The sequence below is a fragment of the Balaenoptera physalus genome (assembly GCF_965194825.1).
Source record: "Balaenoptera physalus genome assembly, chromosome: 10".
Taxonomy (NCBI): Eukaryota; Metazoa; Chordata; class Mammalia; order Artiodactyla; family Balaenopteridae; genus Balaenoptera; species Balaenoptera physalus.
The window spans coordinates 69,446,670-69,462,053 of NC_138889.1; the positions used below are offsets into that span (position 1 = coordinate 69,446,670).

The 15,384-nt window shown below is 36.2% G+C and overlaps 1 protein-coding gene across 6 annotated transcripts in view; it reads left to right on the plus strand.

Moving 5' to 3' along the window:
* The window catches only part of USP47 (ubiquitin specific peptidase 47), a 126,062-nt gene that overhangs the window by 37,126 nt on the left and 73,552 nt on the right, over positions 1-15,384 (plus strand). For 3 of the 6 annotated variants that reach the window (XR_014268205.1, XM_082478105.1, XM_082478104.1), the window contains 2 exons: positions 5,231-5,290; positions 12,245-12,448. Coding sequence is in view for 5 of the 6 variants with exons in the window: in XM_082478105.1 (XP_082334231.1) it covers positions 5,231-5,290; positions 12,245-12,448 (264 nt within the window). In the remaining variant the exon portion in view is untranslated. Of the gene's footprint in view, positions 1-5,230; positions 5,291-8,359; positions 8,466-12,244; positions 12,449-15,384 lie in introns of those variants that run through there. The other 3 variants (XM_082478106.1, XM_082478107.1, XM_082478108.1) reach the window with 2 other exon arrangements.

Consider the following 15,384-nt stretch of genomic DNA (forward strand, 5'->3'; position numbering starts at 1 on the left):
GTTCCTTTCCCACAGTAGGGAAGTTTTGGACTATTATCTCTTCAAATATTTTTTCAGGCCCTTTCTCTCTCTTCTCCTTTTGGGACCCCTATAATGTGAATGTTGATGCATTTAATGTCATCCCAGATGTCTCTTAGACTGTCCTCATTTCTTTTCAATCTTTTTTTTTCTTTATTCTTATTTCTTTATTCACACCACAGCTGTGATTTCCACCAGTCTCTCTTCCAGGTCACTTATTCATTCTTCTGTCTCATTTATTCTGCTATTGATTCCTTCTTGTTTATTTTTCATTTCAGTTATTGTACTGTTCATCTTTGTTTGTTCTTTAAATCTTCTAGCTCTTTGTTAAAAATTTATTGTATCTTCTTGGTCTGTGCCTCCATTTTTTTCCCGAGATGTTGAATCATCTTTACTATCATTACTCTAAATTCTTTTTCAGGCTGATTGCCTACCTCCACTTCACTTAGTTTTTCTTCTGGGGTTTTATCTTGTTCCTTCACCTGTAACATATTTCTCTGCTGTCTTATTTTGTCTAACTTTCTGTGTTTGTGATCTCTGTTTCTCAGGCTGCAGGTTTGTAGTTGCACTTGCTTCTGGTGTCTGCCCCTTGGTGGGTGAGGTTGGTCCAGGGGCTTGTGCAGGCTTCCTGTGGGATGGACTCTAGCTGCCCCCCGGTGAGTGGAGCTGGTTCTTGTCCCTCTGGTGGGCAGGACATGTCAGGGGGTGTGTTTAGAGGCGGCTGTGCACTCAGGACAGATGTTAGGCAGCCTGTCTGCTGATGGTGGGGCTGTGTTCCCACCGTCTTGGTTGTTTGGCCTGAGGCGTCACAGCACTGGAGACTGCAGGCTGTTTGGAGGGGCCAGGTCTCAGTGCCAAAATGACCACCTCCAGAAGAGCTCACACAGATGTGTATTCTCTGGGGCCTCTGCCAGCAGTGTCCTTGCCCCCAAAGTGAGCCACAGCTGAACCTAGCCTCCCCAGGAGACCCTCTAAGGCCTGCAGGTAGGTCTAGCCCAGGCTCCTATGGAGTCACTGCTTTGCCCTGAGTCCCAGTGCATGTGAAACCTTGTGTGTGCCCTCCAAGAGTGGAGTCTCTGTTTCCCCCAGTCCTGTGCAGCTCCTGTGCAGCTCAAGCCCCCGTGGCCTTCAAAGCCAAATGCTCTCGAGGCTCCTCCTCCTGATGCCAGACCCCCAGGCTGGGGAGCCTGACGCTGGGCTCAGAACTCTTACTCCTGTAGGAGAACCTCTGCAATATAATTATTTTTCAGTTTGTGGGTTGCCCACCTGGTGGGTATGGGATTTGATTATATCGCAAAAGCCCTCCTCGTACTGCCTCATTATGGCTTCTTGTCTTTGGATGTAGAATATCTTTTTTGGTAGGTTCCATTCTTTTTTGTCAGTGGTTGTTCAGCAGTTAGTTGTGATTTTGGTGTTTTTGTGAGAGGAGGTGAGCTCAAGTCCTTCAACTCTGCCACCTTGTCTCCTCTTGAGTTGAATCTTTAATATATCTTTCATTTATTTCCTTTGCATTCTTTCCTATACCTTCTTAAAATGTAGAATATAGTTATAAACTTTTTATATTTTTGTCTGTTAATTATATCATCTGTATTATATCTGGGTAGGTTTTCATTGATTGATTTTTCTCCTCATTATGGGTCATCATTTCCTACTTTCATTCATGCCTGTTTATTTTGGATTGGATGCCAAACACTGAATTTTATGTTGATGGGTGCTGGGTATTTTTTATTTCCATAGATATTCTTGAGCTTTGTTCTCTGACAGTGCTAATTTACTTGTAAACATTTTGATCCTTTTGAGGCTTGCTTTTAAAAAGTGTTCTAAGTTTGATCCAGAATAGCCTTTAGGTTAGGCCTAATTTGGTCCCACTACTGAGACAATACTCTTCTGTGTACTCTTATCTGAGCCCCGTGTATTATGAAATTTTTTTCACTCTGGCTGGTGGGAACTAAAGTGAGCTCCAGGGATTCTTTCCTGTGGTTCTTCCCCCTGCCTCAGGTAGTTTCTTCACATGCATATGCTGATGAGTACTCAGGGAGGACCACTACATGTCTCTGGAGCATGCTATTAGCACATCTTTCTTCTCTTCAGTATTCTGCTCTGTAAATTCTAGCTGAATTGACCCACTTGAACTTCTAACCTTATCTTTTCAGCTTAGGAAGATTGCTGAACTTTAACTGGGTTCTCTCTCCCCGCACTGCAGCCTGGAAGGTAGCTTACCTTTTTTGTTTGTGTTTTCACAGGGATCACTGTCCTGTGTTACCTGTTATTTAATAATATTTGAAAACTATTGTTTCATATAGTTCATCTCTTCTTTTTAGTTGTTTAAGGTGGAGAGGGTAAATCCAGTCTGCTGTTTCATCTTGGCTCATAGTGGAAGTTTTTTGGAGTTAACAATAAACAAGTAAAATACAAACAAATGTATCAGGTGGCTATAAGTATACTATGGAGAAACCTGAAGGAAGGGAGAGGAGGAGGATTGCAATTTTAAATAGAATGGTGAGAAGAGGACCAGTTTGAGAAACTAGCTGTTTTGATTATTTTTTGCTTTATAATAGCCTACCCCCACACTTAATGACTTTTGCTCATAGACGTGCAATTTGGGCCAAGCTGAAGAGAGACAGCTTGTTCTGCTCTGCTAGGCGTCAGTTGGGGCATCTGAAAGGCTGGGGTCTGGAATCATCTCAATACTTGCTCACATGTATGGTTGTTGATGCTGGTTGCCAGATGGGATCTCAGTTGGGTTGTGGCTAGAACATCTACACATGACCTTTCCATGTGGCTGCTTGGCTCCTATACAGCATAATGGCCAGGTTCCAAGGGTGAGCATCTGAGAGAGAGCCAGGAAGAAGCTGTGTTGCCTTCTCTATTTTCTAGCCCAGCCTTGAAAGTAATGTTATGTATCACAGGAAGTCACTAATGCTGGCCCATATTAAAAGGGACTGGAATTAGATTCCTAATCTTGCTGGGAGGCATGTCAAAGAATTTGTGGACACATTTTAAAGCCATCACAATGATACTTGAGAAAAGAAGGTAAGGATATCTAAAGGAAGAGCAGCCCAGGTACAGTATACAGAAATGCAAAGACTCTGAGGCTGGTGGATACCTGATGGTTTAGATTTGTTTATTTTGAATTTCCCCTGTACAGTGTCATCTCCTTGAGGGCAAGGGCTTTTGTTCACTGCTATTTTCTCAGCACCTAAAACAGTGTTTGACAGATAGTTGTAGTTTAATTCTTATTTGTGGAAGAGATAGCGTACTGGCAGCAGGTATCAAAAAAATCCTAAAAATGAGTACATAACCTTTGATCTAGAATTCTTTCTTTAGGAAATAAACTTTAGGGAAAAAAATTGTACAAATAAGCAAAGCTGTAGTGAAAATTTGAAGGTTTCTAAATGCCTATTAATAGATTAGTTAAATAAATTATGGTTTGCCTATATAATGGAACACTGCAATTTTTAAACTAAATGTTTTGACCCAGAAAGATGAGTGAGTGTTGAGGGAAAAGGAGCAGAATTCAAACGACGGTGTTCGGAATGATCTTTTTTGGTTAATAATCTTTATATAATATATGCATAAAATGGAGAGGGATCTAATAGGATGTATATCAAATTTTTAATAATTGCTATAGGAGTTATTTTAGACTTGCTTGTCAAAAAAATATGTATTACTATTATAATAGAAATACATTTCTATTATAAAAGCAAATGAGGTAAAATTTTTTAACTGATGTAGAATAGTATCTAAGCTACTGTGAGTGATAAAAAGCACCTTTTAAAACAATATGTAGGGTTCTTTTTATTAATTAAAGAAGGTGGAGGAAAACGAAATTTGTACAGAAAAAGTGTGGGATGTAAAACCAAGATTTTTCAAGAGATTATCTCTTGATTATAGGTTATCCTTATTTCCTTTTATATATTTCTATATTTTCTTGATTTGCTAAAATAAGCTTCTTTTAAAATTAGGAAGAGATATTAAAAGAAAATAGCTGTAGGGGGTAATGTTAAGTAGCTTTACTTTAATAGTATTTATAATATGAAAAATCTAAATTTATAAGGTAGCAAAATCGGGGATCTTTTGGTTTTCTTGCAGAGTTCCTTTAATGGTCTCAAAATAGTGACTTAGAGAAAGACAAATACTGTATGATTTACTTATATGTGGAATCTGAAAAACTGAACTCTTATCAACAGAGAACAGATGGGTGGTTGCCAGAGATGGGGGATGGGAGTTGTGTAAATAGGTGGAGGTGGTCAAAAGGTACAAACTTCCAGTTATAAGATAAATAAGTTCTGAATGTAATATACAGCATGATGACTATAGTTAACAATACTGTATTGTATATCCGAAAATTGCTAAGGGAATAGAACTTAAAAGTTCTTATTACAAGGACAAAAAATTTGTAACTATGTGAGATGATGGATGTTAACTAAACTTATTGTAGTAATTAATCATTTTGCAGTATATACGTATATCAAATCATTATGTTGTGCACCTTAAAACTATTACAGAGTTATATGTTAATTATATCTCAATAAAACTATGAAAATATGACTTAGAACATTTGATTTATACACAATTCTGAAGCTACTACTCTTTGTTAAAATGTGGTGGTTTTCCATGTTAATATTATTTTTTATCACCATAATGTAGGTTTTCAGTAACCTTACAAGAGTAATTGAGGGGCTTCCCTGGTGGCGCAGTGGTTAAGAATCTGCCTGCCAATGCAGGGGATATGGGTTCAGCCCTGCTCTGGGAAGATCCCACATGCCACGGAGCAACTAAGCCCATGTGCCACAACTGCTGAGCCTGTGTTCTAGAGCCTGCGAACCACAACAACTGAAGCCTGTGTGCCTAGAGCCCGTGCTCTGCAACAAGAGAAGCCACCGCAATGAGAAGCCCATACACCGCAACAAAGAGTAGCCCCCACTCGCCACAACTAGAGAAAGCCTGCGTGCAGCAACGAAGACCCAACGCAGTCAAAAATAAATTAATTAATTAAATAAATTTATTTTTTTAAAAAAAGAGTAATTGAGGCCTAAGATTAAAACTACAAATATAATTTATGAATGAAATCTTAGATGATATAATAATACTTTAATTCATACATATTTTGTTGCAAAAATGTTTTTAGGTTAATTGTTCTCATTTCACTGTCTTACCTCTTTATTTTAAAGAAATAATTTGTAATTCATTTTGTTCTTACACACCATAGGATGTGTTTTGGAGATGCAGACAAAATATCTTTGATGAAATGAAGAAGAAATTTTTACAGGTAGACTGCTGATGTAATTGCTTTAGTGTGATAATCAGCAGAGCAAGTAACAGCATGTTAGTATTTTTATTTAATAACAAGGCATGTCTTAAGTTTTATGCTTGTTTGGCTATTTTATTTCTACCTGATTTTATTTATTTTTCATTTTGTTTATTTATTTATTTTACCTGATTTTAATAATAAGAAAGTCACCTTAAATGAATATATGTCTGATAGTACCTCGTGTTTAACAAGTGAATGAGGTGGGAAACTGATATAAAAACTATAGAACCTTTAGTTTTGACTTTTGGGTATAATAGTTGTCTATTTTTTACAGATGTATTTATTTTCTGAAATATTAATAGTGCTGGGACTAAGTTATTTAATAATTTACAGAGTCAAAACCCAGACATCTCAAGACTAGAAATATAGATGCACTCAATGTTTATCGTCACTGGGTTTACTTTCCTCCCATATCAGGGAAGGAGATTAAGTCTTGGAGAGGGGAAAGGACTTGCAGAGTAAATAGTTGAGCACGTTTATAATTTTTAATTAGACTTTCTATCAAATGGGACCAAACATATGGGAGAGGCTGCCGGCCTGCCCCGATTTAGCCAAGCCACCTTGTTTCAAAGCCAAGATTCACTAGTACGTGGATTCTCAAAAGCCCAGGACCTGAACTATTGCCTCTGACTATCAGGAGGACGGTTAACCGAATGTCTGTGATCACTAACAGGTGATGGGCCTTGGGTCCACTCCGGAGCTAATGTGGGAGACAAATTTTTTTAAGAGACTGTCCGCCAGGCATCAGACATCCTTGAAAAATCACAGCTTTTTGTGCTGCATGCACATGTGTCCACAACCTGTGAGTGGTTCAGGGGAAAGTGCTAGCCACAGTATCCATGTCAATGTTAACTATATTTCATATTTGATGTCTCATAGTTTTCAAATAAAAGTGTTTTCCATTACTTATATTTATTTTGGGGCAAGCAACAAGGTGAAAATTACATTTCTCAGATGCACTGCTACTTTGGCATTGTAACTTTGTTCTCGGAAACCTTTTATGTGCCACTAGGAATTAGTAAAACAAAGTGACAATGAATGTTTTGAATTGTGGTGACCCATTGGGGCTGGAGTATTAATTAACAACCAGAAAGAAAATCCTGGATACTATCCTTTAACTGTTAGTTAATATCATGCTTCATGGGTGTTTGCTCTTAGTCATCACCATTGTAGCAAGTTATTAATGGTAAACTGAGGTTTTTAATACATCATCACATTTAAATAACAGCAATTTCATGCTTTCCCAAAAGAAAAATGAAGCTCACTCAATCTTGGAATCTAATGGTGCAGAAGACATCAGAAACTTCTCATTCAATCTTGTATCCCAGACAGATAACAGATTTTTCTAGATGTTAATAATAAACAAATAATAAATAATAATAAACAAATTTTATCTTAAAGAAACAAAAACTTTGGAACCCAATTTCCCCACTACGTCTATAAAGGCTGTTGCATACACACACACACACACAAAAAATACCCAGACATCTTATTTGAAGAATTAAATAGAACTGTTACCTTCCTGACAACCTGTACGCACTACAAACCTAAACATTCCTGTGATGTAGCATCCTATTCTAACCTTTACTTAATACCTCACTTTCCTCAGGTCCCTTTAGCTCTAAGTTCAAGGTTCTTTATTTAATCTCTTCTGTCCTCTTCAGGTGATCTCTGGCAAGAGGCCACATAGAAAAATATCATGTAACATTTTAGAGTTTGCTGGGGGAGTTGGAGTGGAGTGGAGGGAGGATCTTCAAAATAAAATAATCTTTTTCTCATGTAAGTTAATACTCCCAGCACTACCCCAGGAATTGTTACTTGTTAAGGTAAAAATGCACAGTCTCAATGAGGCTGATAAATTTAATAAACTTCAGTGAGCAAAAATATTTATACCATCAATTTTTTTTTTTAGTCTGTGGCAGTATATTAGCCGTGAACTGTGGATACCCGGAAGGGTAATGCTCTAAGGCTTAATTTCTTAGCTCATAGCAGTTTCTTTATCAAGTAGTAGATAAAATGGACTCTGTGTGTGTGTGTGTGTGTGTGTGTGTGTGTGTGTGTGTGTGTGTGTGTGCATTTTTAAGTTTGCAACCATAGTATTATCATTTGTAATAACACTGAAAGGAAGAAAGTCTTGAGAGAAAATGGGTTGACTATTAAATTTAGAGGTAAAGAGGTCCCTTTGTAATGTTTTAAAATTATTCATATTAATTTTTTTCTTAGAAAAATCTTAATCTTGATAACTTTGAATTGTGTTTGATGTTGTTTTCTGCATGCTAATGCCATTCTAAATGTATGCATTAATTGTACACCTTGTTTTGTGTTTTTTAATAAGAAACACCTACGAAGTATTTTTTTATGAAACAAAAATTATGATGTTAACTTCAGAGAACTCAGATTTGAACTTAGAACTGTTCGGAATGCCAAGAATAGGAGACAGGATGACTTGAGAGGCTCTGAGACTCCTTAGACAGAACCATCTGTGTTGACCACTTCTAGAGGTTCCTATAGTGACCGTATCTTTGGAAGAAATATATGTTTTCAGTGTTTTTATCCCAGTATGTTTTATCTTTTGTAAATAAGACTGTCATTTTTGTTTGTTTTGTTTTTTCAAGGATTCTTTTTTCAGACTTTGCTGGGAAATCTGGCTTTGTTTCTACATAGAGCACAAAGACAGAACACTCTCTTAGCATATAGTGTTAATATAACTACTGTTGACTTTCCCCTTTTTCTCACAAGTGTAATATTGCTATGAGTTGCCCACCAAGTAAGTAGTTTTAATTTTATACTTTGTACCTTTTTTGTAATTGGCCAGATTTTCTGTGTAGGGAACTTTGTGCCCCTCTAATATCTCACCTAATATAGATGAAATGTTTTCCCAAGTGGGACATGCTTTAGGCTTTTCTAAAACTTTGCATTTGTTTTTACTTACCTGTTTTCTCCTATTCATTATAGAACTTTTACTGACTCAAAAATTGTGCTCCCTTCCCTGAATTAGGATGTGTCTTCAGATGCTTTACCTTAATGTTGGGTGTAGTGCTTAAATGGAACCCCCGCCACCAACCACCATCACTAATACCACCATCACCACATTCTTCCCAACTAGCACTTGCATGTGCTTAAATTTATTTAGGTGTGTTTCTGTTATCTATTACTGTGCAACAGCCTACCCCAAAACTTAGTGGCTTAAAACAACTAGTTTATTTGCTCACAATTCTGTGGGATGGGATTTGGGCAAAGGCTTAGCCAGTCAGTTTTTCTGCTTCACATGGCATCATCTGGGATCATTACTTGGCTGCATTTGGCTGGTGACTGGCTTTGGATGGAATGTCCAAGAAGGCTTTTCTTATTTATCAGGCACCCCAGTGCTCCACTAAGTGGCCACTTTCTCTCTGGGTGGATTGTTAGGGTTTTAACACAGCATGGTGGTCCCAGGATAAATGGATTTCTTTTGCCTGGCTGGCTTATAAGAGGAACATTCCAAGAGGTGCAAAAGCAGAAGTTTCCTGCTTTAAATCACACAGGATCACTTCTATCACATTCTGTTGGTCCTAGTTGGCCACAAGGCCAGCCCAGATTCATGGGAAGAGCAAAAAGAAAAAGAGTGGCAAAGAATTTTTAGCCATCTTTAATTTACCTCAAGATGGTGATGTTTTTTGCTTTGGGCATAAGTAGGACCAATCAGGGGTAGAACTCCAAAGAAATTAAGAAGAAAGAGGACACTCCTATTTTCCCAATTCTAAGAAATACTTTTTTACATTTAAGTATTGTGGAAATCTGTATGTTTAGTATAACATTGTAGTATTTTTTTTCTCTTGAAAAGCTATAATAAAAAGATTGGTGCAACCTTATTGATGAAATCTTAAAATTGGAAAACAAATTTTTTTTTCTTATTAGTTCCCAAATTGGGAGGCAGGGGGAGGAAAGAGATTTTGCCTCAGTGTAATTAGTGTGGGCAATCGCGATAACAAAAATTCAGATGTAATCTATGGATGATGGCTATGTAGTAGATTAAATTAGGACTGAAAAATGGACCAGGAGGTTGAGTATAAAGTAATAAGATTTACACGTGGCTAGCTTAGAACTTTAAAGGTCAGAGTTTTTTGTTTGTTTAAATTATCCTAGAATTGAATTCAAGAGTAATATGTGATTGGCCCAGAAATTCTTATAGGAATCTTAAGAAGAAACGGACAAGTGCACAAAGTTTTATATAGGTATTCATCACAAAATTATTTCTAAAGTGTAATAAAGTCTAGCTTAAGAGTCAGTAAAATTAAATTGATGGAACAAATTATTATTAATCCATGTAATAAAATATTATTCAATTGTTAAAATGATGAGTTAGAAAAAGTTTGACAAGGAAAGGTTACATGATATATTTATGAGTAAAGAAAGAGGTTTCAAAACAGCATGTATATCTAACTGAATGTTTGTGTTTAAAAAGTGTGCATGTATATGTCTATTTGTGTTTGCGTAAGAAAAATATTTGCAATAATATAGACCAAAATGTAATAGTTATCTCTGTGTTATGAATTACAAATGATTTCCACTTTTTCCTTTATACTCTTCCTATTTTGTTTTTTTTGGCTGCGCTGCGCAGCATGTGGGGTCTTAGTTCCCTGACCAGGGATTGAACCCACACCCCTGCATTGGAAGCACAGAGTCTTAACCACTGGACCGCCAGGGAAGTCTCTATACTCTTGCTATTTCAAAAAAAGGAGCAAAATTACTTATGTGCAATGCACAGAAAAGAAAGCTATTGTCATTAAAAAGAATAAAAGGCATACATAAGATTAAATTTTGTGTTTACAGTAGTACATTTAGTCTTCAGATGAGATTCCATTGGGGATAATATTACCCACGTCTGGGTGTGGAAGGAGAGGAGGCTGGAGTGCCTGTACCTTGCACTTACTTATTTAAGGAAAGAACCAGGAACTGCTGATGGCCATATGTTACCTTATCATCATTCTTATGTACACTGTTATGTCAGCACTTCTGATTTCTGAATTCTTAGGTAGAGTTCTCTTGCTTGGACCGTCAACTTCAACTTTTCTGAAGCTTTAAAATCTGGCAGCTGTAGTGCTTTTCACCTGGAAAACTTGAGTCTACCTCTGAAGTATACTGTTGAAGGTGTAAAAGCAGATCTTTTGTAGTTGAAATTGATTTAGAGTTTCTCGTTTCTTTATTGTGAACCAGAGTTAAAAAGGGTCCACTTTATGTTTCTCAGTTTGAGATTAAAATGTGTAAAACCATCTATTACAAGTGTTAATATAACACCTTAAGCTTATAGCTGAAGGCTTTTTTGTTCTTTGTTATCCTGTTTATTTTATAAGAAATGTATTTTTCTTTATTTTGTTTTTAAATGGGTTATTATTGGTAATTAAATATTTTGACTTGTCTGAAATATAGTGCTAGCCAATCTTAAACATTATACTTCTTTTATGGCAACGTATTTCTGTTTTAAACTAATTGGATTAGCCTTAGCTTAGGTAATCTCTTACAAACCCAAAATTATATATGGCAGAAACAAATTATAATTGTATTACCCTGCCAAACAAACAAACAAAAATACCTTGTGGTGGTCCTGTCTTCAATACAAGTCAATGATAATAACTATTCTTATTTAAAAATGGATAATATAGAAGTAACAAAAGATTGAGGTTAATATTATTGTGTTTTTTAAAAAAAAGGTGAGAAATACATTCTTGTGTACAATACCAGTTTGTACAGTTCATATTTGTACAAAGCCTTTTATGGGGATAGCGAGAGTTCCCTCAGATAATGACTGCTGCCCTAGACTTTGAGGGAAAACAAGAGATTTACATGATCAGATTTGCATTTTAAAATACTATTCTGGATTGAAGGAAGATGAGATTGGAAGAAGCTATTGCCATGATCTTAAGGTAAGATTCTGAGTACTGCAGGCAGGATTAAAGAGAAAAGGAATAGTTCAAGAGATATTCAGATGATAGAAATGATAGAATTTGGTGATTATGTGAGTTGAAGAAGAGGGAAGAAATGAGGAAGGTGCTCCTCTCTGGTTTCAGCAGCTGGTAGATGATGGTACCATTAATTGAGTTGGGCATTACAGGAGGAGGGAAAGAACTTCTTTCACCAAAGTGCCTGATGTAGCCTACTACTGCTGTGTAAAACAGGGAAAAGAGTCGTGTCCTTCAACAGCTTGAGGGAAGGCATAGCTTCTTTGAGAAAGTCTCCTTTAAAATTGTTTTCTCTGATTTATGTACTAGATAAAAAAGAATGAAAAAATTTGTGACCCTAAGTCCCTTCTACATTGGTAATTGAAAAGTATTTTTTCCTTGCTTTCCTTTACCCCTCTGCTGGCTGATCTATTTGGGTAAGCTTGTCAGCTCCTAACACACTGATAAATAGGGCTTTTGGACTTTTGGTCTGTGGGTACAACAAAGTAAAGGTCAGGATGCCTGATTGCTTTTATCCTTTAGTTATGGATTTTGCAATCTTAGACAATCCTCATTGCATTTCTACACAGTTCTCTTTCTCTTTCATCAGGAAACCCAGAAATGCTTGATTTGACTGTGCTAGCATAGTAGTGACACATTTTTAAGGATCAGATTTTGTTATTTTCAACTGAAAATTGCTCAAGTAAACTTGTCTTCATGGGCTTGTTGATCATTGATTTACAGCCTTAAAAGGTGAAAGCAAATATCCACAAAAGCAATGGTTGATTCTTAAATATGCCCCAGTTTTTCCAAAACAAACATATATGGTGCTTTATGTGTTTGACATATCCATTAGAGTATATTTCAGCCATAAAACAGTAGTATTCACACAGAGAAAATAGTATTTTGTGGGGGTTTTTTCATTTAATCATAGAAAACATTAATAATTCTATTTTTTCTTTAAAGATAAATAGTATATTTTTTTAAATTTCAGGTAGAAAATGCTGCTGAAGAACCAAGAGTCTTATGTATAATACAAGATACTACTAATTCAAAGACAGTGAACGAACGGATCACTTTAAATTTACCAGCTTCTACTCCTCTCAGAAAGCTCTTTGAAGATGTGGCCAACAAAGTAGGCTACATAAATGGAACCTTTGATTTGGTGTGGGGGAATGGAATCAATTCTGCTGATATGGTAAAACTCTAAACTGAAAGCATCTTCTCTTAAGCTGCTACTAATATTATAGTCATTATTGTTGTTGTTGTTGTTGTTGTCGTTTTTTAATTTTTATTTATTTATTTATTTATGGCTGTGTTGGGTCTTCGTTTCTGTGTGAGGGCTTTCTCCAGTTGCGGCAAGCGGGGGCCACTCTTCATCGCGGTGCGCGGGCCTCTCACTATCGCAGCCTCTCCTGTTGGGGAGCACAGGCTCCAGACGCGCAGGCTCAGTAATTGTGGCTCATGGGCCCAGCTGCTCTGCGGCATGTGGGATCTTCCCAGACCAGGGCTCAAACCCGTGTCCCCTGCATTGGCAGGCAGACTCTCAACCACTGCGCCACCAGGGAAGCCCCTGTTGTTGTTTTTAATAGCATACTAAATCCTGGAATCCTTCGTAATATTGTAAGCAGGACTATAGAGTCTGTGTGCAACTTGATATTTGGATCCCTCTTCATCATTTTCATTCTAGATTCAGCATTTGATTACCTTACAGTTTGCACAATGTCATTTCATTAGTTGTTTTATTCATGTGAGATGATTATCATAATATTGTGTCATCTATGGAAATTTTTCCAGCATTTACTGAATGGGATATTCATTTTAAATATTTAAGTGAAAAAAGCAGGATATAAAATCATATGTATTTTATAATCTAATTTTTGGAAAAGAAGAAAAAATGTATATAGAAAGAAAAAAGTAATAGAAGGATTTACACTCCAATATTAACAGAGATTATGCACCAGATAGAGTGGTAAACACCTGATCAGGAAGGTTGGTGGTATCATGACTTCAGCTTCAAAGACCTCACAGTAAAGTCGTAGAGATAGGTATATCAAAAAATAATTACACTAACATGTTTTAAGTATTATTAAGTATGATTTATGAGTTTGCTGTAAGTGCAAAGAGGAGGCACTGACCAATTTTGCATGGGAGAGTGGCAAAGGGGACTGTTGAGTTGGATCTCATCTGTATTTTAGAATAGTATTCTTTTTTTTTTTTTTCCCTATTTGTTTTTTTTTTTCTCACACACACACACTGTATTTTATTTTTACAAGAGATAAATAGACTGACACCAAGCATAGAATAGTATTCTAAATAGTCTTTTTTCTTTCCTCTCAGTCCAAATTCACCCTGCATACGATTGCTAGAATTATCTTCAGTCATCTTAAATCATAGTACTCCTGTCACCTTCCAGTTTAGAAATCTTTAATGACTGCTCACTGCCCTGATTAAAAGTCATATTCCCTAAGTTAGCATTCAAGACAATTGGTCCTTTAAATGTAATCTTAGCTCACAGATATTGGACTAATTTATTTTCTTAACACAAAATTTCATACTTCTCCATCTCTATGCTTTTGCTTATGTTACCTCTTCCTGTCCTATACCATTGCTGCTCTTAAGTTTTCCAGGAAAATACCTTTAACGGCAAATGAATTGAATGTGTATCCTGATCATATTTGGAGGGCATAGTTTTAATTGGCTCTGCAGAAGAATAAAAGGTGTTGGGTATTGCTTGATTTGCCTTTAAAATTGATGATATTTTGCCTTCTATTCCATAATATATTTATGATTTTTAAAAATGTAGAACTAGTGTTTTTAAATGGGAAAAGAATCTGAAAAAGAATAGCTCTATGTACAACATATGTATAATCGAATCACTTTGCTGTACATCTGAAACTAACCAACATTGTAAATCAACTATAATATAAAATAAAAAATTTTTTTAAAGTGTACTTACAAAAAAAAAAAACCCAACCCTAGTGTTTTAAATTAGCCAACTTTCCCCCTCTGAAATTGGTCAGTAAAATTGGTAGTCCAACAAGTTATACAAAGAGAAATGATATTTAATCTGAAACTTTGAATACTCTCTTTTACATTACTGTGTAACTTCTAGTGTTGCCTCTTTTTCGATTTAAAGGATAGTTCTATACTGTCTGCCCAAGTCCTGTTTATCTCTTACTTTTAAGAAGCCTTACTTGATGTTTCTTCATGCCACTTTAAAAGTAATCTTTCTCTTTGTCCTCCTATTGCACTTTTTCTTCTGCTATGCCACTTACAGTCTTTTTATTATAGTTGTTATTCATTTGTGTCTTTCCACTTGATAGGATGTATTTTGATGTCTAGGACCTCATAGTATTCGTTTTGTATCCTCCAAAGATACTATCCCTAGGCACTCAAAAAGTGTTTGTTAAATTAACATCTGCTATAGCACTATGCCAGGATTAACTATTTTTCTTTCTTCAGCTGTGACTGTTCTTAAGTACTTAATTTTTGTGTCTTAATATGCCTACTGTACATTTCTACAAGTATACTCTTACCTGCTTACTGTACAATGCTGCATGTATGCTTCTTTGAAAACCTAATTCATTTATCTACTCTGCATCTCATACACACAGACAGACATTTATTGGGGTAAAACCCCTGTGTGTTCTAGCTGTATCATCTGATCTTTTATGCCTGAGAGATGCTGAAAGATCTGGTTCCTGCCAGAGAATATAAGGGACCCAAAGATACCTTTCTTCCTTTCAAGTGGCTTCTCTTAGCTTCTGGTTCTCTGTCCTGTTTTTCTCATGGATTTCTAGATGTGATCCAAAGTGAGATTATATAAGTTCATTTTATTAACACTTACTTTGTGCTTACTCTCTCTGTACCTAGTATTGTTCTGATACTAGATTTTATACAAATATAACCTCATTTAATCCTTTTAACCACACTATGAGGTAAGTGCTATCACAGCCTCATAGGTGAGGAAACTGAGTCATGGGGAAGTGAAGTAACTTGTACAGAGTCACACAAATAGCAAGTGGCAGAATCTCTTATAGTTAATTTTTTCGTCCTTAATACCTATGCTTTTATATAATGTTCATTTTGTAAGAAATAAAGGCATCTCCATAAAATAAGTCCTTCTAAGGA